At 42.2% G+C, this 23,173-nt stretch overlaps 2 protein-coding genes across 2 annotated transcripts; one reads left to right on the forward strand and one right to left on the reverse strand.

Annotated features, from left to right (window-relative positions):
- Window positions 1-744: 744 nt before the first annotated feature.
- On the forward strand, window positions 745-16,498 carry arhgef19 (Rho guanine nucleotide exchange factor (GEF) 19). The gene is made up of 16 exons (XM_028410516.1): window positions 745-1,017; window positions 9,258-9,963; window positions 10,052-10,537; window positions 10,899-11,031; window positions 11,137-11,219; window positions 11,310-11,566; window positions 11,656-11,816; window positions 11,929-12,081; window positions 12,319-12,448; window positions 12,635-12,709; window positions 12,807-12,896; window positions 12,979-13,142; window positions 13,501-13,659; window positions 13,747-13,826; window positions 13,908-14,012; window positions 14,132-16,498. Exons 2-16 carry the CDS (start codon window positions 9,279-9,281, stop codon window positions 14,284-14,286), a joined length of 2,916 nt encoding a protein of 971 aa, XP_028266317.1. The 5' UTR covers window positions 745-1,017; window positions 9,258-9,278; the 3' UTR covers window positions 14,287-16,498.
- Window positions 16,499-16,889: 391 nt separating this feature from the next.
- Window positions 16,890-22,600, reverse strand: LOC114438721 (probable pleckstrin homology domain-containing family N member 1). Its single transcript, XM_028410245.1, has 12 exons — window positions 22,419-22,600; window positions 22,156-22,312; window positions 20,435-20,543; window positions 19,718-19,864; window positions 19,440-19,526; window positions 18,609-18,696; window positions 18,390-18,526; window positions 18,165-18,311; window positions 17,813-17,899; window positions 17,508-17,583; window positions 17,320-17,396; window positions 16,890-17,241 (listed from the first exon to the last, which is right to left on the reverse strand). The coding sequence occupies exons 2-12, from the start codon at window positions 22,248-22,250 to the stop codon at window positions 17,104-17,106; spliced, it is 1,188 nt and encodes a 395-aa protein (XP_028266046.1). The 5' UTR covers window positions 22,251-22,312; window positions 22,419-22,600; the 3' UTR covers window positions 16,890-17,103.
- Between the last annotated feature and the right edge of the window lie 573 nt (window positions 22,601-23,173).

The raw sequence follows: 23,173 nt of genomic DNA on the forward strand, positions 1-23,173 counted from the left end.
AAAATGCTGTTATACAGCTTCAGTTTAGGGTTTAAATGATTAATTGCAAAGTTTTTTTGGAATTTGGGTCACATATTAAATTGTTGTTCACAGAGAGAATTGTGATACCAAATGAAAACTTTAGTGACCTATTTCCCTCCAGGAAAAATGGGGACAGCTAGATGACCATCGCTGCTGAGTAAAGTGCTGTCCTGAGGTAACCTAACTCCCCCCACCACCATTCTTTTCATGTTTGATTAGTGAACATAGCTGATACAGAAGCAAATGGGCAGCACCGAAAGAGATGAGAGGGTTCAAGCATGCCTTAGCAGCAAGCACACGCAGCCAGAGGCTTTTCTAGTAAAGAAGCTGCACATACACTGTTGAAAATACAAATAGGCATGCACAGATGCAATGAGCTGTGCATGTTTTTAATCTGTGTGCAACAAATGGCACGTGGACACACACAATACACACTGTGTAAACATAAACCCAACTCATTATCAGGTCTCTTTTTGTTCATTTGTCGGAAAGCAGGTGTTGAAATGAGACACTAAAAAACTAGAGTTCGAGGAAGGGCAAGAGAGGGGGAGGAGAAAAGAAGAAAATAAGAAAAACTTCCCCAACAGTAGCAGAGAGAGAGAGAGAGAGAGAGGGAGGGAGGGAGGGAGGGAGAGGGAGGGAAGAGAAGAGAAGCGAGAGGGAGAGCAGAGGAGCTTAGAGAAGGGATCTGCATTGTAAGTAGCCCTGAGAGCAGCAAGTGGTGGCTCCTCTTTTCAAACTGTTTTTGTTTTTTCTGAGGAGGATAACAAGAAGAAGAAAAAGCAGAAGAACCTGAAAGAAGAAGAAGAAGAGTTTTGAAAAGTGTGAGCCTTAAAAAAAACACAGCAGAGGAAGAGAAGAGAGGAGAGAAGCCGGGAGGAACACAAGGCAGCAATGGATAGCAGAGTGGCTCAGTCTGACCCTGGGGTGGCCTGGATTCACACACTGCTGCTGGACACCATCCAGCACACACACTAAGCTGTGAATGCCAGTGAGGTATGGTACTAAAAAATATACACAAAGCTACAGATGCATCTTTGTCCTTATTCCTGTTTAGTGGAGAGTTGTACTATAAGAAGTGAAAGTTGAGCTGTTTGCTTGAGAGTGCAGGTTGTACTTTGTGTGCAGAGAGTGCAGCTTTATGTCAGGTGCGTTACATTTATCTGACAGCATATGCACACATGCAGACATCTGCTTTTATATAGGAAACAGAAACAATGTGTTATCAGGATGGCTGCTGTCTCTATTAACAAATCCAGCTGTAACGCACTGGATTAGAATACAGGATTGAAATATTTTGATTGGATGATTGAACTTGCAGAAAGCCAAAATCCAGCTCAAGTAGATGCATACATATTGTGCCAGGAGGATTATTAGCTTCTTTATTCATTTATTCTCTTGGAAGAAGCTGCTTCTTGCATCAGTAATGTTTCCAGCAGCTCCTTAGGCATTGCAGAAAGAGGTGAGCCTTGAATGTGATGGTTACAGTGCAGCAATGAGTTGTTGCAGAGCGGGGCAGGTAAGTGCATGTCTGGAATATGTTGGATGAGGGGTTGTTAAAAACGGTACATGGCTGAAACTTGGCGCCCCGGCTCACACACAGTCCTCCTCCTCCTCCGTGGGATAGTTTAGCATAAGATTTAAACACCTTCTCAACCTGTGGCTCCATGTGTAAATTAGTTAATGCATTTGTGTATGTATTGTATGTTTATATATGTACAGCCTCCAATGTGCCAAATTGTTGAGGCTGCTCTCATCTTCTCACTATTCTGACCCACATCCACGCACATTACCTCTAGACTTACTCATCTTCAAACAGCATCAGCCAGAGGGTGAGCTGAGGTGATGGCTGCCTCCCTGTCTGCTGTCCTGGTGACTAAGTCTATTGTCATGTGAGTGTTTTTGCTGCTGTGCGCATAGTCTGAAGGTAAATATTTTGGCTGGAGCACAGTTATATCGCTGTTGAGGTTGTCTGGATTATCTGATTTGCTACAGTGGGTCTTGGCTTGAACACACCATCTGCATGTTGGGCTGACTTGGACCAACAGAAATGATAAATCAGGACCTTGAACAGTTTTACTGCATTTTATTGCAGGCTGGAGATCCCCTGTATGATTGCAGACGTCTGATAACATTTTGTTTTAAGAGTCATTACATTGGAAAGCCTGACACTGTGGATTTGGATTCAGTGTGCAGCTCAGATTTATAACCCAGCTCTTCACAGCGGCGTTTTCTCTTCCCACCTTCTCCTTCCCCCAACAACTGTATGTCTGGTGAGCACCTGTCCCATCACCTGCCGCTCAGACTGTGGCTGTCTGAGCACGTGTGCAAAGCGATGCCACACCTTGCCCTTATCCCTGAACTCCCCCTGCTAACCCTGCATGTAAATGCTCCTTGTGTTCCACACAGCATTCATTTTCACGTTTGCTCGTTTGCTCCCCTGAACGTGTCTGACACTACACTGCTGTGTATTTGTGTTCGCTGACCTGTTTTCCTTGAAACTAGGTTAAAATCATTAGGCATCACTGACTCAAAACAACCTGCCATTTAAACATGACTGACACTGATATTTTCAAGAGAAGCCATCACTTTCCTACCCTTTTGGCTTCTGGCCTAAATAGCAGCAGCTTCAACAGCCTATAATAGCAGCCTGTGCCCCTGCACGTGTATAGTTGAGTTTCTTTGTTTGTCTCCTGCCGTGCCTTAGTGGTCAATTTCAGAGGAATGAGCAAGCCAAGTCATCCAGGGAATGTGGAAAAGTGTCTGTGTGTGTCAGAGGGGGTAGAGATCTTCTGAGACTGGACATGAACTTGTCTTCAAACCTGGACTATAAAACAGAAGACCACCTACTGAGTTAACAGCCGGTGCATTCATTTATTAATAATACAGTAATGCAATGACTTAGATAAAGCAGGTTTTCAGAGACAGCCACACAGCTGCAGCAGTGCACAGGCTCTGTCAATTGTTAGTTAATCTGCATGTCAGGGAATATTTGGCCTGAACATGAAGCATAAAACAGACAGAATTTTGAAATGTGAGCCCTGAGGCAATGTGAGCCAAGCACTGCCCCGACTGTGCGGCTGCACACCTGTCTAGCACTGTAGCCCTCAGGTTATTCACATAGTGACTTGGCCAATACAGCGTGCTGTGTGTGTGTGTGTGTGTGCGTGTCACATTTGCACTCATGCATGGTAATACGTTTCTGGCTTTGAAAACACTGCTTCTTTACTAAATCGTTTGTTTTCCTTCTGCCTCTGCTTTTCTAAGGAAAGAAAGACAAACCAGGTGTTGCTGTCACGTTCAACAGTAGCAGCAGCTTCCTTTACCTTCAAGAGCATTCAGCTTTTTTTTTAAATGCAGTTTGAAACTTTTTATACTTCTCAGCTTAAGAGGACTTGTTTCTGGATGGTCAGTGTGTTCCACTTTTCTCTGATCACATTTCAAAACAACATTTGGCTTGTCCATACCTGTCCAGATAATAAAAGCAAGAAGTGAAGCGAAGAGAGAAAAAGGTGGAGCAAAGAGAGACAGAAAACAGCAAAAAAAGAGAGCGCGAGCAAACACAAGTGTGCATCAGCAGTTTGACGTAAAGTAGGTCAGCCTCTCCAGAGCTCAGTGGCAAAACATCAGATTGGAATCAAAGTGTTCTGATTGACAGTTTGGGCACAACAAACCCGACCTCATCCTTTAATTTAGATCAGAAAATATAACCTGAAATCAATCCAAAGCACACGGCACAACCTCTTTTTTCTGCTAGTCAGTTGCTAAAAAGTGCTTTTTTAAAAAATGAATCACCACGGTTCATCAATAAACACCATCAAAACATTAAGGCTATGTTCTGATACTGCCGTACAGTTCATTCTGATTTCACCAATATGTAGTATGTCAAATGGTAAAATGGCCTATATCTAGTGATATTCTGCTATAGCCTATGAAAGTCCGTTTGACTGAGCTGCCAGGAGCGCACGCAGATAAGTTGACATTTAAAGCAGAGCTCTTTTGGTCCAGCTCATCAGTGTGTGTGTTTCTGGAATTCTCAGCAGATGGAGTTTATCAGAGATGGGGGTTTGTCACCAGCATTCAGTATGTGAACAAGAGGGTCAAAGTTCACGGCACAAAGTTGTAATGTCCAGCATGCACACTGTACTGGAAATGGCAATGCATGCTCTGTGAGAACAGCTGCTGCAGTAGTAAAAAGTAAAAGTATGTATACAATTCAGAAAACAGGCCATTCATCAGACAACATTTGTAGCAACTATAATCATGTGAACAATGCATTAACTGGAGAGTTAACATTAATAAAACCTTTTTAGTTTTATACTATGATATCAGATGGACTTGAAAACATTATTTAACCATTACTGTACACTTTCTTATTGAAACTGTGTTTGTATTCAATCTCGTGATCAGACAACAGAGGAACTTTTTCACGTGTATAATGTAAACTACCAACCATTTAACTACCATTGTTGTAACTAAACCATTGTTTGATATGTTGGTATGAATTTCCACAACCTTCCAACCAGTTTTTTTTTTTTGAGACTTTCTGCACACTAGTAACCATTGCGTCTTAAAAGGCACTTATTATGGGCTTTTGTGGATTTACTCCCTGTTGGATCCTCGGTCCTCTGTCAACCTGGAAGCTTTTGTGACTTATGACAAAACACCATAATTAGATCAGGTTATTTCCATAAGTTTTATCAATAGCTCCTTTGTGTCTTTAGTGTCCTGGCTGTGTGTCTCCGGTGCATCAGATTATCTTGCCTGCAGTTGTTATGGTGGAGTGGAGTGGAGCAGGAGGGAAGGGGGAGGTTTCAGGTCCTAAAGTCTTGGCGTTTACACGTGAGATGGTCGCCATTTTTTAGGGCTTTAAATGAGAGGTTGTTGTTTGCTGCTTTCTTTTGACAAGAATCCCGCTTTGTGAAACAAGGTCAGGGAAGGCCTGTACGTTTCGTCGCTTTCAATTAAAAGCTGATAGATTCTTATCCACAAACTCAGTGTCAGGGAGACATTGTGTGTCATAGCTTGTGTGATTGTAAGCCAGGTTGTCAGGATGCATCTTCATAGTGTCCCGGAAGGTCGTGGGTAAGTTGCCTGAGGCTTTAGGGGAGGATTAGGAGGATCCACACCATGTGTAAACATTTGGGTAACCCTCCCCACCATAGCCTCTGGGGTGCTCACCTGTCTCAGTAGGTGGAGGCTAGAAGGGGAACAAATACCACAAAAACTCTTTGACCTGAACTCACACAGCCATTCTCGCACTGCCACAGATTAACACTTCAGCTCGACATCTGCTCTGATTTCTCCGATTGGAATTTGAGTCTCGCTGAGGAGTTTGTTTTGATTGAAAGATTAGGATGAAACCCATTAAAACACCGAGCAGAAGCTGCACGGTTTTCCATGTCGATGTTTGCTGTGTACATTTTAAATGAAGCACAACATGAAATAAGACTTAAGTGGAATTCCTTCAGCAGGGTTGAGGCAAATTAAAAATCAATTAAAAACCTCCTGCAGGACTGGAAAACATTTTAAGAATTTATTGTCAAAAGGAGCAAGAGATTCAAAGCCACATACAGTAATTTACTTGCAAAACATGCCTGCCCAAGAAAAATAAAACTTTTTGCACAACAATGTCAGATAAGTTCTTAATATATATAAAAAATTGTTTATATATCAATGTGTCATAGTTTGCATCAAATAAGTGTATACAAGAAAAGTAAAAGGACATTTAAGGGTTATTGTAGAGCTTTAGTTCAACCAAGTGTTGTAACAGCTCAACATAACTGCACAGCCGGTAATCACAGCAGAATAATAATACAGATTTTTTTGCATAGTTTCCACATTCTAGTTTATAAATTGGGGGTGGGTGTGTGTGTGTGTGTGGGGGGGGGCTACTACAATATTTTCCAAAAATTGCTTTCACACAACACACAGGCTGCTTTTCCCAGAAGTGATGCTGAATGATGTCATGTCTTGTCCTGGCAGACAATGCCAGCCTCTTTAGTCTGCGGCTTGGCAATTAGTGGTCTGATGTGACCAAGTTAAACTGCGATCTCACACATACACACAAGCTGGTGACACCACACTGTGAGGACACTCCAGTCTGTCTGACCAAACACACTGCACTGAGAGGGAAGGTGAATGTGTGTGAGTGTGAAGGGGAGAACAAACACGAAGGTTTCCTTCTTTAGTTACATTTACATCCACATTAAATCAACATCTGTCCATTATTCAGGAATAACCCCTCAGACCATGCTGCAGGAAATGCATGGTGCCACATGTTTGACTGCCAGAGAAGATGAATATGCACAGCTAGCTATAACCAAGTCAGGAATGCCTATAATTTATTACCAGCTTGGATTAAACCACTGGTAAGTCTCACATAAGGACAAGGCCCAATCAGAGAAAGGCCCAATGACTTTGACTAAAATGTCAGCTGTATTAACATGCCAGTTTTAAGGCTTCTATAACACTGCATAATATTTGAGCTCCCTCCTCTTGCTGGCCTTCAAACTAGGTGCTTGTAGCCCTGATCTGCATTCACCAGCCTCTAGCAACACAAATAGGGGCAAGATTGAGATGTAACAGCAGTCTACAGTGACAAGTAGAAGTATTTCTTTAGGTGCCAACTTTTTCTAAACAGACTTTAAGACTTCCCTTTCACAGACTCATTTTTCCCCTGAAAACATCCACTGCTGGGGAAGTATTTTCAGCTGCGGAAGAATACACATTTGACTCACTCTTGGCAAGTGTTTACAGCTGTAAATGCAGGGATGACTGAAAATAAATTACAGTGCCTGCGTTCATAGCTGGATTAGCGTTGTATGGTATTGTTGGTTTGAGTATTTTGACATTAAACAGCCTGATGAGTGTGGTGTGCTTTCCGCGTCATCTGTGAGAATTGAGATTTTTTTTTTTGACCCAATTTAAATATGTTTCACTCACAGGTCATATATGCACAGATGAATCATGATCATTTTCTTCTATGAAACATGTGCATTAGCCCTTTAAAGCGATGTTACCATCACACTCCTAAACAGTAGGAAAGTAAACAGTGTAGAAATGTATTCACAAACCGCAAAGAGCTCCAGCAATGAATCCACTTACATCTCCCTCCTGTCAGGCATCAAACTAACTTTAATTACCCAATTACACAAGATCTGGATCTGTCAAGGTGCTGAATCAGCAACAGATTTTTGTGATATGCTCCATTAAAGGATTATTCTGGGACCTTCAGAATAAAACATATCACAATTAAAAATGCTCCCCTTATTTGGCTGCTGGCATTAAGGACATGACAGAGTGCCATTCATTAACTTCTGTATGCAGACACAGTCTTACAGCAGCCTAGTAAAATTACAGGGGGAGACACTGGCAGCAAAGTCCATAACAGTCACAAATAACACCCTGCTGTGACAAGGGAAATTACACGTCTTTGCAATTGAAATGTTAATAGTGTGATATAATTGTATCAGTTTGAGGAATGTGCAGTGTGTGTTATCGGATGCTTTGATGTTTTGATAAATGTGGTGGTGAAGCTTATTGTCAGATTTTGGGATCTCGATCAAATGGAAAGATAACTAATTTTCTACAAAGAGTGAGGTGATTTATGATGACTTGGCTGCTGCTGGAGGATTATGTTATAATTCATTCACTTAACGCTCACGTGACAAGCTTTACATAGACGTAAGTAAAGTTTAGATAATTCTGCACATATACAGCAGGATTACACATTCAGACACCAATAAGCTTGTGTCAGTGTGCAGCAGTAGTCTGAATGTGTTTATATGGCTCAGTGGCTGCAGTATATGAGTGGATCAGTATAAGCAGTTCCCACACCCTCTCAGGTGTCCTGTGCTCAGGGCAGCCTAGCCCAGGCAACACACACATAAAGGCTGCCTTTGTCTGCAGCAAGGAACAGGTAACCATTTGTGCCTGCACTTCCATGTGTGTGTATGCATGTGTACTTGTGTTTGTGTGTGCATGCATGCATGCAAATGTGTGTGTGTGTGTGTAAGAGAGAGAAAGAGCGAGAGACAGAGAGATAGGATTGATTGGGCTTCCTGCCTTTGCCGCAAGAACAGGTGTGGCTTTTCAACAGCTTCATATTCACAGCGTGCAGCAGCACATGTGTGCTTGACAAAGACGAAAGTAAACTATGATTTCCAGTCTGTGATTCCTCAGGAAAACAATCACCATGAGAATCAAAGTTCTGCTTCCCATGTGATAGAAAGTGTCTGTTTTGGGCCTGATAAGAAAAGAAAAGCACAAGGTGTTTATTATGGGTACAAATGCTACATAACAAAGTTCAGTTGGAAGAACACATAAACTACAACTAGAAAGATAGAAATTGAGTAAAGGGAGAGTCTGAAATCAGCCCTCTGTGTGTGTGTTGTCTGTCACACTTCTTTTACCAGGTGTTTAAGCCAGAAGTTGAGGATTACCTGCTCAGGAAGCAGGAGGGTAAGAAGAGACAGTGTGTGTTTAAAGAGCCTGTCAGAGGAGCTCACTTTATGAGCCGCTGCTGCGACACTCACTGTAAATATTCTACCCGAAAATGTGCTTGCCAGCAAACCCTCACTGACAGGAAAGTAGACAAACAGCCAAAGTGATAGATGAGTATAGATCTCAGGTGAAAGGTGAGAGCGCTGAGGATGTGCACTTTTCCTCCTCTGTCTGTCCTTCTACTGTGGTATTTCTGTCTGGAGCTGAGATGTGTGTATGTGTGCGGGGTCGTTAAGTACAGGGGTTGAATGGTGTGTGAACACTAGTCTTTAATTAAAGCAGGAAGACACAGCTCAGGAGACACACTTCACCAAAGTGTGTGAGTGTGACGACTAGGATTGACTGTTACACATCCTGCTCACGTCAATACTTTCAGGTTTGGTCTTACTGCAAGTAAATATATACAAATGTTTCACAAAAATGTGAAACTCTGAAACTAAAATCTGTCTGAACAGCTAGTCCATAGTGTGAGCCACAGGTGTCACTATTAACAACCATCTGGTTATAGATACAGAACTAGACTATATAGAACAAAAAAAGTCAATATTTAACTCATTTTATAAATTTTTTATTATAATAATATATACCGTATAAATTATTTTTATAAGGTCAAAATTTTTTGCTATATAAATTATTAGATTTGAACTTTATCCAAACTATTCTAAGTCAACATCCTTATATTTGCATTACAATTCAGCATTAATAAAGTGCTCCTTTCTTCATTCCTGCAGCTCCCATGTGCTCATTCAGCCATGCTCCCTGGGTATGGATTCTCAACTTTCCCTGATTTCCAGCCCCACCTTCACGCCTTTCGCTGCCGAGGAGACAGTTCCAGCATGTGGATCCAAGGCTCAGGAGAGTCCCAGGAGGGCAGTGAGGTCCAGGAAGACAGGCCTCTCCTCCACCACAAGCACGTCGCAGTGTGCCAGCAGGAAACTTTGGCTTTCATTGAGCTCCAACCACCAGCAGCTCAGAAATTAAACGGCTTTGGCTCTCAGAGGCCGACTGTTATTCCAGACGCACAATGCACAACACGTTCTGTGCCACTCAATGGCTTCAGACACACACTAAATGAACTGAATAACATTCAGAGCAGCTGCCGCAGGACAGACAGTGAAGATGAAACACATTTAAATTTAAACTCATACACACAAACCACAGGTGACGGTGAAGTGGAAAGCCAAAATGGCCTCAGGACTTCTTTGCAGGAGCAGACAAAAAAACCTCGAACCGTCACAACAGTTTGTCGTCCTCTCCACGCAGCCCTTAGCCTCCCTCTGTCACTCCCTCTGTCCTCCCTCTACACAAACAGAGACTCCTGGGAATCTCAGGTACCGTGCTCCCCATCCTCACCTGAATGTCCTGGGTTCCAGAGCCCAGAAGCCTGCCAGCCTCAGAGGAGAACATCACAGGGCTCCCTGAAAGAGAAGTCTATCCGTGAGTGCTCTTCTGACTGGCGGCAGAGCAAAAATACACTCTTAACATGCTTTCTCTTTATCTAATTATGTGTTCTTCTTATCCCTAGGGCGAAAGATGCAGGTCTATTCTCCAGACAGTGCAAGTGATGAATCGCTCAGCAGCCCAATCCTGGATGCAGACTACATCTTTCCTGGACCTTTTGCATCTTTCCTAGAGGAGGACCTTAATGGACTGTCTTCTCTAGAGGCCATTTCAAGTCCTTCATCTACAGACGGTGTTACAGATCTTTCAAACCTCAGTCATGATGACATCTTTGATCTACCTGCAGAACCTCTGCAGATAATAGAGGACTCATTACCAGGCGTAGGGGAGGAGAGCAGGATCGCAGAGATCACCACAGTAGGGAGCTCTTTATCCCGCAACCGCCAGGGTGACCAAGAACGACGCCGATTCTCAGCTTCAGAACTGATTTCCAGACTGCAGTTGTCTCAGAGAAAAAACTCCTTCACCTTAAAGCTGGGGAAGTCACTGTCTGCTCGTGTAGCATCCAGGGAGAGACAGAGCTCCAACAGCCTTAGCCTCAACCCGGACTGTGAGTTCACACGACCAATACCCAGTGACACATAGGTGGCCAAAACAGGCTGGATATTATGCATAAGTCTGTTACAGTCAGAGGTTCAATTTAGTATATAGGCAGCAGACTGTGTCAGCTATGGTATGTTTTAGCTCCCTTTTTTTCTCTGTTTCTGCTTTCTTTTGAGTTACTTACAATGCCCAGTCCCTCACCATCAGCATTGGCTGACCTGAAACTAATCTATCAGATAAGCTAAGTTGTCTCAAAAACATCCAGAGAAGTTCAAACTGACACCATTACATCAGAAATCCTACACGAGTAGGAGTATCTGATTCTCATGGACCTCACCCTCACACCTTCTGCTTATTATTCTTCTCAGATAAGTCAAACTCCAGGCATCGCAGCTCCGGAGGCTCTAGTGACAGCGCCCCCCACAGTCCTGTAGGACCACCACCCCCACTGCCCAGCAGTGACAATGGAATGCCATTGCATCGGTGGAGCTCAAAACTTGGGTAAAAAGTAGTCACTACTTGGGTAGCATTAGTAGTCAATAATAACAGAAATCGTAACACTGTGGAAATGTAATGATTCAATGACTAGGATCATTTTCTTCACAGAATTAGGAAGAAATCCGTAGAGGAGGATGTCAGCACACTTCCACCTGTTAGTTCAAATCGACTGTCACGCTTTTTGCCTAGTTGTAAGTATTTCCAAACTACATTGTGCTATGTCTTATCTGTGTGTGTTCTCCTGAAACACCCTTCTTTACTGTGAACATTTTGATTTGCAGCAATTCTGTATCAGGAATACAGTGACGTCGTCATCAACAGGGAGATCCAGAGGCAGCAGGGGAAGGAGCCAGGCACAGAGGAGGAAGGACTCAGGGATGAAGGCTCAGATGGGACACCGTCTCCATCTAATCTGTCTCCTTCCAGCTCCTTTCGCTCCTCGCGAGGTTCTGCTTTCGCACTGTGGCAGGACATACCTGATGTGAGAACCAGTGGTCAGCTTGACAACTTCAGCAATGAGGAAAGAAAATTACAAGAGGTGATGAAGATCCTGTACTGCCTTTGGGTTTTATGGGATTCTCTGACTCTTCTTAGTGAAGCTGAAATTTTACACCTTTTCCGATTCAGGCAAAATTTGAGCTGGTGACATCTGAAGCTTCGTACATTCGCAGTCTGACCATTGTAGTGGACCACTTCATGCTGTCTCACGAGCTTGGGGAGTGTCTTGGTGCTCAGGATAAACAGTGGCTCTTCTCCAAACTGTCTGAAGTCAAAGATGTCAGTGAGAGGTGAAGTGATAAGCAGCTGACGAGCCTCTGTTGGCCTCATGTCTGTGTTCTAACATCTCACCCAGAATGTCTCCTCCTCTGAGTGAGTTGTGTCTTCTCTCGTTGTGTGCAGGTTTCTTCAGGATCTGGAGCGCAGGCTGGAGGAAGACATTCTCCGGTTTGATGTGTGTGACATTGTCCTGGATCACTGCCCGGCACTGCGAAGAGTTTATTTACCTTATGTAACCAACCAGGCTTACCAGGAGCAGACCTACCAGCGTTTACTGTAAGCACTGACTCTCTGTGCTCATTTATAGCTGTAGTGCATGAAGTCCAAATTGTTTTGTGCTGTCCATAATTTCCTCTAAGGCTGTTCAGGTGTTATTTTACACCTGCATGACTTAACTTGTAGATGGATCATCTCAAGTTAGCTGAACATTTTTTCTCAGGGTAAAAGGCATGTTGGAATTTTCATTCGCTTTGACTGAAAGTCATTAAAACGTTTATCATCTTGTCCTCTCAGGCACGAAAACCCGCGTTTCCCTGGTATCTTGGCTCGTTTGGAGGAGGACCCCGTCTGCCAAAGACTTCCTCTGACCTCTTTTCTAATCCTCCCGTTTCAGAGGATCACACGGCTTAAAATGCTAGTGGAGGTACACAATTAAACATTCAATGAAGCATTCATGTTCACACTTGAAGCGCAATTACACTGCACTGTAAATGGCAATACTGGGACTGGCTGAGCTACGTGCCACTGCAGCTTTTTCCTCTCAGACTGACACGTCACAAAAATATTGTTTACTGTTTTCCATGTTTTCAAAACCGCCTTTATTTTTCAGAATATCTTAAAGAGGACAACACCAGGCTCACGGGATGAGGACACTGCCACGAAAGCTTTCAATGAGCTAAAAAAGGTGGTGATTATGCTCTCTAATAGTCAGTTGGACACACACCGGTATGATCACCACTGAGACACAACAGTAATAACCATGTCGGTGTGTGTCTTCTTAGATCATCAAAGAATGTAACTCCAGTGTGCAGTCAATGAAGAGGATGGAGGAACTTATCCACCTGAACAAGAAAATTCACTTTGAGGGCAAGGTGACTGATGTCTGCCGTCTCCAGCAGAGGATTCACTTTTATTGTAGTTTTTTTTTAATACTTTGATTTCCTCTCTGTGCAGATCTTCCCTCTGATCTCTCAGTCCCGCTGGCTGGTGAAACATGGTGAACTCCTGGAGGTGGACACTCAGACAATGAGTATTTCTGGGTCAAAGCTGAAGTTACCCACCAAGCCTGTGTACCTCCACCTGTTCAATGACTGTTTGCTGCTGTCCAGGAGAAAGGAGTAAGTGATATTAAACTTTACACAACAGGATGGTAAAGTTCAAGCACCACTAAATGGAATATAATGTACATTTTATTAGACTCAGTACCTTATAAAAACCTTATAGGAGTTTTTTTATGTGTTCCCTGATCTGCTCCAGCAATACCTAAAGCTGGATGCATTATGTACATACATCCAAGGTGTTCACATAACACACCAACAACTCACAAATACCTGATGATATTTAACATGTCTAGTAGGTCAAAGGTCAGCTTCAGTCATCATATTGTTATGCAAAAGTTAAATAAATAAAAAAGTTATTAACCAGTTTGCCCTGTGATAGACAGTAAATACTTCTTCTTTCCTATTTTTATTTCAGTACATGGAAGTTCATGGTGTTTGTGCACGCCAAGATAGGAGAGCTGAAAGTGAAGGATCTCAGTCAGAAGCTACAGGGCATATCAGGCTTCATCTTCCACCTGCAGCTGTGTGAAGGGCAGCAGCTCAAACACCAGATCCTGCTCAAATCACACACTGAGTGAGTAACTGCAGCTTCATTAATGCTGGTTCAGTCAAAAGCTGGATACTTCAGGTCACTCTGATGATCGGCTTTGTGTTTGCTAAGGAGCGGGAAGCAGAGATGGATCACAGCCATGTTTCCATCAGATCCATTTGAAGACATCGAGCAAGCCACTGAGAATGATGGTCAGTATAGTAATCTTTAGACATACAATTAATCAGCGTAAACCTGATCATCTCCTCATTGATCTGTTTTTACTCTAATAGATATATCGCAAGTTCAGTGCATCAAAAGCTATCAGGCCCAGGAGCATGATGAGCTAACGCTGGAAAAAGCTGACATTCTTCATGCTAAGACCATAACAAGTGATGGTGAGTTATGGTAACTAATAGTAATAATGAGTTTGAGTGATGGTAACTCAACCCTCTAACATATCTATGAAATGTGTGAGTGGTGTCATTGATGTCTGAGGCATGCTGTGTCTCTCCAGGCTGGGTAGAAGGCATTAGACTGTCAGATGGGGAGCGGGGCTGGTTCCCCAAATCCAATGTGGAGGAAATTACAAGTCGCAGCGCACGCCTCCGCAACCTCCGGGACAACATCCGGATCAAATGCGTCACACAGAAACTTAAGGGAGAGGACTAACTTTTTTATGTGTCATAACAATAATGTGCATTTTTAATAACAGACACATGTGGGGCCTACTTATGGTGTGCAGGTGCTAAAACAAGCCAACATTGTTCACATAGCATGCTAGCTGTGATATTAAAATGAGAATCATCTGAACCCGCTTTGTCCTGCAGTGCAGGGTCACGGGGCTAGAGCCTATCCCAGCTATCTACAGGTGAGAGGCGGGGTGCACCCTGGACAGGGCCCCAGTCCAACACAGGGCAACATACAGACAAACAACCATTCACACTCACACTCACACCTACAGGCAATTTGGAGTGACCAATTGACGTGATAAGCATGTCATGAAAGAAGTGCTGCTCCAGTGCAGAACATTTATGCATGAGCATTAAAGCCAAATATTTAGTCAGTAGACCTATCAGCAGCAGGTCACCATATTTAAAATGTGGTGTCTGTGGTGACATTCCTGCTCTGATATATTTATGGCAGCAGAGGGGAGTACGGTGGAACATCTGGTGGAAACTTCCAAGAAAATTTTATGATGCTCCACGTAAAAAGAACTTTTGCATTCAGAGAAAGAATCAATAGCAAAAGATGACAAACACTACTGGCTTGGGAAAGCCCCATGCTCATGTTCATAGGCAAGAAATGCAGAGAAATTTCCACAGTTTCAAGACAATAATCCATTGTTTGCTAGAATAAAATATAATACATAAATACAAATATAAACCTGTCTAAGACCAGTAAGGATGGTATGTGTCGCCATTTAGTCACTTCTAGTTAGCAACCCAGTTAGCATGGATAATAGTCCCTGATTAGCCAATAACATCCTACCAACCCTGGGATGTGGGCTGGTTCCTAATCAAAGTGGAGACATTTCTTTCAGTCATTTTCTGAGGTCCAAACACACAGACTGAGCCACAGACAGTGCCAGTGTTACACTCTGTGACCCATCATGCACATGTCAACAATGTGTAATTACTCTCACTGTCAATGCCAAACATTGTTATGCAGTAAGTGTCAAAAGTTCACATAAAGTTTCTAAACTTTGTAACAGCCTCCTACATGATTTGTGTGGACAACTTTTAAAATCCTTCATTTATGCAACTCTGCAGTCATTGTGGATGGTCATACGTGCACATTTATCACCACAGTTATCGTGTCTCAGGTCAGAGTCCCTCTTTGGCCTGTCACCTGTGGCCGCTTTAGCCGACCTTGAAGATTCCACTGTAAAATGATTAAACTGACCGTATCATATTTATTATTGTCCATAGTTTGTATGTCTGATGTCTACAAGTGATTATTTTATGACCAATAACATGGTCAGATATTGTTTGTAAATATTGATTTAAATAATTGACTGTATTTTTTTGATGAAATTAGTCCCCAACAAATGCACTACGTGAGCAACGCTTGCTGAAATCAATCTGCAGTGCACAGCTTTTTTGTGCAGGGAAATCTGTGCACCTGTATTGGGTCTTCTTAGAGAATCAAGGTGGGAACACCCTGTGCTCCAAGCAGAAGGTTGGCTCATGATGTTAGATAACTGGAAAATAAACAGACATTTATATGAACCACCTGTGTGGTAAATGTGCACATTTGGCTCCAAGTTTAGCACCAGCTGAATAACATCTGATATTGTTATTATAATAATAAACCGTTCGTTCTCTGAGCACTAACTTATATTGCAGGTGTAGTGGCACTCCTGTGCAAATCCTTCTGTACCACTTGCTTGTCCAACAACAAGTATTTGAAGAGAAGCGCGAGTAAGACTGAATCTTCTTTTAAATAGTTTACTGAAAAAACATAAAAATATAGTACAATAGACTCTGTGTGGCTCGGTCAAAAAACTGTTGCTTCCAACGTCTGACAGCGGCAATCTGCAATCCCTAATTTCCAATCTGTCTTCAGTGAAGTGATTTCCATCCAGATAACTGCCGGTACCTGAAAATACCTTTGTAATAAAAGTTCATTAAAAAATGTGTTCATTACTAAATTAAGTATTCAAACAATACAATTATTATGAATTCTTATTAAATTATTATACTTTTTAACTAAATTATTATGACTTAACCCATAACTGGCTCTTACATTAGCTCATCCATGTGGTTCTATTAGTTGTATATATACATATATATATATATATATATATATATATATATCCCCACTGTATCTGAGCTGAGAGCTGTCTTTGATGGAGCACTATAATCAACATTCAGACTTTTCCAGTGGCACATGAAATGTTTATAACTCCACTATGTTCTATAAGCTTGTAGTTGTAATTTAAATGGTTGCGTGTGTATTTATACTCCTCTAGCTGGTTGTTCTCTAAGGAGGTTCTGATGTAAATGTAGCTGGCTTCATGTATAAAGAGTACATTGTGGTTCACCTACTGTTATGACTGTAATTTATACAAACAAATATTACATTTCACGAGCAAGAACTTTGCCATGGGATTAAAGGCTAATACCACAATAAATATGAACATTGTAATACACTGGATGTTTGCTGGATTTCTGCACACTACTGTAAATGTTTAATCACTAAAATAAATACAGATACTTACAGTGCATGATGTTTTTTTTATTATTTTGTAAACAGTATATTGTGGAAAAAAAGTGAAACCTACAGATATTTACATGTTTCCTCAGCTGCTCTGAAACTGGGTCATGGCCTTGTTTCTGTTTGTCCCTGCATGAAAACAGGGTCATCATAAGTGTCATCACTCCATTCATGACGTGGCCAGTATATATCAGAACCAGGCTGGGGACATTTAATTTTGTGGCACACATCACAGTTATATGTCCGTGTTATCTACATGCTGCTGACGGATCAGCTGCGTCCGTTGATCTGACGCTGGTCGGCTGGGATCATTGCATCCTGGTTTGACTCCTTCCTGCTCTTCTGCAGCTTTGGCATGATGGGAGGAGGAGGGCGATTCTCAGAAATGTAGCTGCTGCGTCTGTCAGGCTGTGGGTCAGAGAGAAGTTTTAAGTTTTCGGCTCATATGTTATCACACTACGGCTTTTTATAGAGAGAAAGTCTAACCTGTTGTAAGTAAAAGACCCAGTTCTGATAATCCTCCAGGCAGGTGCAAGAAATCTGCAGCAACTCCATCAGCTGACCTAATAAAACAATGAATTAAGATTAAGATTAAGATTAAGATTAAGATTAAGAAACCTTTATTAGTCCCACAATGGGGAAATTTTTTTATCCATTTACTTCTGACGAGTTACCTCTCAGCTCAAACTCCAGCCGTCCAGGCAGAGCTGACCTCTCTACCGCGTTGATGCTGTGTCGAGCCAGCCTGCCCTGTAACAGATCAGTTCAGTGTCATCATACAGTTACTGAACAGTAAGAGCTGCTGAGTCAAAAACACTGAGTGATGCAGGCAGCAGGTTTGAGTTACAAAATGTTCCACCCATGCTATATGTCATGTGTCAAAAGAACAAACACTGCCTAATGATCACTGGGACACAAGTTATGCTGCAGCGGTTGAGGTATTATAATGGATGTTTCCCACAGAGTCATTTTACAATACCTCATATTTTATATTCAGGCGCCTGTTGTCCACGGACAACAGCAGCACGTCTTGAGGAAAGAGAACCATCAGTCTCTCTTGGAGCCCCTGGAGAATAAAACCGACAGCATCTCTGTTACTGTAGTTTTAGACCACTGACAAAATACTGACATGGCATCAGTTTAAGTAGAAAAACTCAGTGAGACCAGCATTTGGTTAAACTTTATGCTGAACATTTTTTACTTTAAGTTGATCAGTTGACAGCATCCTCTGCTACATCAGAGGAAAAGTCTTCTTGTTGGAAATGTGGCCATGCTGTAAATATAAAAGCACATTTAAGTGAGTATTCGTGAAAGTGTGTGTGTGTATTTACCTGTCCCTGTGTGTTTATGATGTAAACGACAGAGATGTACCCGGGCTGACCCATGTGCTGTATGGGTGAGCCCTCCCACTGCCATATTGGAGCCTGTAGTAAGTATTTCATCAGTTCTTCTCTCTTCCAATGCTCATCACACGGCAACTAAAGGAAAGCATATGGGAACATTAAGGCCCTTTGATGCACACCTTTTGATGCAGGTCTACAGCTGTCAGTCATTACCAGGTAGGAGAGAGCGCAGTGGGAGGGACTCATTGGTTGCGTCATGGACTTGTATCTTCTGTCTTCTATGTGCTGCATCCATTTGTGTAACTCTGCAGCGCTGGCACAGATGAACACTTTGGAGTCCATCATTGGACCTGGATGAGAGAGAGCACAGTGTAAATCATGCTCAGGACCTCACACTGGCCACGTCCTAGTTGGTTAATTCCACTGACTCACTGCTGATCTGAAACATGTGTGGTGAATGAGACACGTCAGAGTCCGGAGAGACGACTTGGAACGAGAGTCCAGACAGAGGAAGGATGCCCTGCGAGCGGAGACATGCGTTTGAAGCAAGAGTCTGTGTAAACGTCAGTGTTATTTTTACATGTAAAGTAAAGGAAGCTTGGATTTCTGCATATTTGGAGCATGATCCATATAAGCAACCAAAAATCTGAACATTTTAGTTTACACCTTTGTTTTTGTCTTCTTACTTAGAAATGCATCAATAAATCACTCCTTAAGAACAGGTTGTTTTGCTCTTCAGAATTTCTGTGACTACTTCAGCTACCATTTGACAGCTGTTAAGGGGGTAAAGGGCAGTTTTGTAGAGCTAAAATTCTGAGAAATAAGGATGATTTTGAACTTACTTTCCAAGCAATTCATACAAAGTTAAAGATAAATAATAAATACATAATAATAAAAACATAATATTAACAAGGGAGGAGATATGGCAACAAAGATAAATGTGGATAGATTTGATGTAAATGGTACAGGAGATATCTTTGATTATAGTATGATGGAGGGATCTCTTAATGTTCCTACCCAAATTGTATTAACCTAAAACATTTAAAGCTGTATACATTGATTTATGAACACTTGGGGGCGACAGAGAAGCTGCAAACAAAAGCTCACACATAATCACTCTTCCATTTGTCTAGTATGAAAATGTCCACATGATGGTTTAAAAATATATAATTTCTCTATACTATCAGCACTTTTCTGAACATCTGCTGTGTCCAGCCAATTTCCAGGAAAGTAGTTGTTTTGAAACAAGCAGATGAAGCTCACCTCATAAATCAAGTCTTGTTGGGAGTGGTCCAGAGAGAGGATCAGTACGTGAAAAGAGAACAACACCAGGAAGTGATCGCTGCTTTCCTGTGAAGATAAACACATTTGATCAGAGGCACCATCGTGTCTTTTATTAAACTAACCAGTTTGATTGTTTTTCAGTTACAATGTCAGGTCAGGTTTGTCTTTTATTGCTCTCTTTGGAATCTCAAATATAACAAATGAGTCTCTTTTGGGATATTCTCATTGTGTGACTCATCTGTAAGGCACCATGTTACCTGTGTGTAGCTGTTGTAGAGAGACACCAGGGAGGAGTGGATGATCTCTCCATACATGTGGGCAGGTTGGCCCTCCCAGCCCCTGATCGGCTGCTGGGAGTGAATCCTGTGGTGGAGCTCCTCTCTGCTCCTGCCCCACAGCACCACCTACAGACACAAACATCTATCAGCACATGATGATTTTCCACACATCTGTTGTTTTACATTTTCATACCTAAGGTGACACATGAAGCTTGTGTCCAGTGTTATGCCATGCCACAGATCTGAATCAAAAATCAAATGTGATGACTGTAGGCCCATGTGCCCACATGCTTTTGTTAATGGGTTATTAATTGTTTTAGTTTATCCATTAAACACCTTGCCTAAACAAATCCATCTGGATCTATGTTACTTCCCCTTCCCTAGCAGAGCTGGGTGGCATCAAAGTGTGACTGTTTGTGTTATAGTAATTCCTCCCTCCCTCCTTTATTTCCTCTTAAGTCTGAATCACACTAAACACAGAATATCTCATGTTTGTCACAGAAATTCCTACAGCAATGTGTGTGTGCATACAGAGTGTGTCTGGGTGGTCACAGTGGTTGCTGTTTATGTGAGACACACCACACTCTGCCAGAGCAAGAAAAAGTGTCAAAATGTTTAGACCAAACCGTAGTGTGTGGTTTGCGTGTTAAAGTGAATGTCCCAAATATGTGTGAGTTTGCTGCTGCGCACAATGACCTCCTGTTGCAGGTGCCGTATTGAAAGTTTTCGGGGAGGTGGCTCCTGCTCTTCATCTTGGCTGCTCCTCACTGACAGCTGAAGTCTAGTTTCTGCAAGGCTCCATACACTGAAAACACACACACACACACACATTTATTGAAGCACTTTATCAGTCACAGATGCGGTGGCCTCATTGTGGGTTGCAGTTTTAATGCATATGTTCCGTTTGGTGGCTCTGAACTGACAGACCTGTGATTATAACTCACTGTGTGTGTAAATAATGCAGGCACCTGTTAAGTCAATAAGAAAATAAGCAATATCTTTATATGAGGGACACATCCTGCCCCAGGCCCCGCAACCCCCCCCCCCCCCCCCCCCCTTCACTGCCTCCCAGCAGCAGCAGCAGCAGCTAGACATAATCAGATTATAATAGTCAGAGCAGACACAGACCCACCTGCTCAGCTCTGACCCTGTCCTGTAGCTTGTGCCCTCTAAATATGCAGACTGGGAGACAAAAAGTACAAAAAGAACCCAACTCTTCACCATGTGGGCTCACATGATTCACACATGAGACTGTATATATCTGCTTCCTTGCTGCCTTGATTAAATGAGTGGTTTCTAAAATGAATAAACAAATGTATAAAAAATTGAACTTCATGTTTTAATAAGTCATCCAATCAATCAATGGAACTTTTTACACACAGAAAAAAGAGACGCATGGTTATTTATGATTTTTTGCATTTCTGCATAGTGAGTGAGGTTGAGCCGTTTTCTTTTGCATACTTTGAATGATCAGCACTTAAATTCAAAACCATTATGTGTAGTGATGTTGCATTAATCACACTGATGTTGTGCAGTATTTCCATACCAGGAAAACAGTTACGCTCATACTAATATAACAGCAGACAGTGCAGCATCCTTTAAATTTAAGACCTGTGCTTTGTGGTTGTTTTGTGTTTTCAAGTAGTACACTGTTTACAATGAAAATACACATTTTCTGTGATATTACAAGCACTTAAATATTAAAAGAGCACCGCTTCTAGGACACTGATCTCCTACTAAGTTCGTGTTTGTGTGTGTTATGAAACAGAAAAAGGATTGGCTTGTGTCCATTGGTAGTAAACAGGCACAAACACAAGGACCAGTAGCTCCTGTTGTGATTAGCCTCTGCTAATCCTGCAGTCGTAGAAGGAGCAGGGATTTGTCCCGCCCTTTAAACCCCTCCATTGTCTTATAGTAAGCTGCTAATCACATCAGTGCAGCATCACTGAACTTCCAAGTTCATGTTGAGTAAATAGGAGCCAATTAGGTCTCATCTTTTCCTGTTTTGATGGGTAAAATTTATATGTATGTACAAATCTTTTATACAGAAGTTTTCTGTCTTACAATATGTCATGGGACTAAGCAGATAACATGTATATCCTGCTGCACAATGTCATTAATCATGTATCAATTTTGACAGGAGCCTCTTGTGTGTCACATTCTCACCTCCATGTCGTGACATAAAATGCTACAGAAAACCACAGAAACTGCTAAAGTGTGTGGCTGTTTCCACTTCACTGCTTCCACCTCACAAAAGCAATTTTAATATATAAACTAACCCGAGACACACTCTATAGACCTGAAATACAGTATGCATGAGATAATGTGTCTCCTCTTATTTCCACTGTATTTTAATGTTAACTGTCTGATTCACCCCCCTCTCTCTATCTTTGCACAGCTCTGAGCCTTGAACTTACCCTGAGTTGTCTCCAGAGAGTTCCAGGAGCTCGATCTCATCAGGGCCCACCTCATCCACTCCAGTGTGCCTCTGGGTGACACTGCAGCATCCCATCCCTGTCGGCCTTGTCTCCGCTTCTACTCCACACTCTGAGCACCATCTGCCATCCAAACAGTCTGCGTGTGCCACATTAAAACCAAAGAGGTAACTTAAAAATGAGGGGGGGGAGGTTGGGTTTAAAAGAGGATATTGAGAACTGAAAAAGGGGGAGGAGGAGGCTACCAAGCTCTAGTTCCCCCTTTTTGCCCGCATGAAGTGTAATATTTCCACAGAGCGGCTAGAACGAAAGGTGACAAAGCATTTGAAGAGGAATTGAAGATAAAAGTGGTAGGTTTTGTCGTTGCTGCGTAGTTGTTGTTCCTTCCTTCCTGTCGGTTGCTTGCAGAGGGCTGAGCAGCTTCCTCACTTTGGTTATGTTTCACTCTGAGTTCACACTGGGAACCTGCTGACGCGTCTTGATGACAAATAAACACTGGTTGTGTTGTCACTGGAAGGCCAGCTGACTAAATGAAGGTACAAAAATATAACAACTCTTCATGCTGATAGGAAAACCTCCCTGACGCTCTCAGCCTCTGTGTTGAGAATGGATCAACAGTAACAGCATCCTGTTGGGAAAGATGTCCTGCCTGTGTTTACATGCATATGGACAGTCAGGTGAGATAATTATGAGTTATGACTAAGAGAGGTAGAGGCCTGCAGTCAAAACAAGTTTCAACTACCATGGAGTAAGTCTAGTGTTGTTAGAATTACAGTGAGGTGGTGGGAGGGTGTGCGCACAATTACGTCTGCATCATACACAGTCAGATGATCCACTCCATCTCCAAAAACAATGGGACAAATATGAATAAAATGTGAATATAATGTGAATATGTTGTAGACTTATTGTAGAACACCACTGAAAATATTGACTACATATTTGCAGTATTTGGTTGTCATTGTCTTTCTAAAATAATCAAGACCTTCCCTGAAAATGACAT

The sequence above is a fragment of the Parambassis ranga genome, chromosome 7 (assembly GCF_900634625.1).
Source record: "Parambassis ranga chromosome 7, fParRan2.1, whole genome shotgun sequence".
NCBI classification, from domain to species: domain Eukaryota; kingdom Metazoa; phylum Chordata; class Actinopteri; family Ambassidae; genus Parambassis; species Parambassis ranga.

Excerpts from the sequence above, each read along its gene's own strand:
- arhgef19 (XM_028410516.1), top strand. The coding sequence starts at position 9,279 with ATGCTCCCTGGGTATGGATTCTCAACTTTCCCTGATTTCCAGCCCCAC. Across the intron at positions 11,567-11,655 it reads AGGAAAGAAAATTACAAGAG|GCAAAATTTGAGCTGGTGAC; the intron begins GTGATGAAGATC and ends TTTCCGATTCAG. Across the intron at positions 12,710-12,806 it reads CTTTCAATGAGCTAAAAAAG|ATCATCAAAGAATGTAACTC; the intron begins GTGGTGATTATG and ends GTGTCTTCTTAG.
- LOC114438721 (XM_028410245.1), bottom strand. The coding sequence starts at position 22,250 with ATGGGATGCTGCAGTGTCACCCAGAGGCACACTGGAGTGGATGAGGTG. Across the intron at positions 19,527-19,717 it reads TCTACAACAGCTACACACAG|GAAAGCAGCGATCACTTCCT; the intron begins GTAACATGGTGC and ends TTATCTTCACAG. Across the intron at positions 17,397-17,507 it reads GCTGGAGTTTGAGCTGAGAG|GTCAGCTGATGGAGTTGCTG; the intron begins GTAACTCGTCAG and ends TTGTTTTATTAG.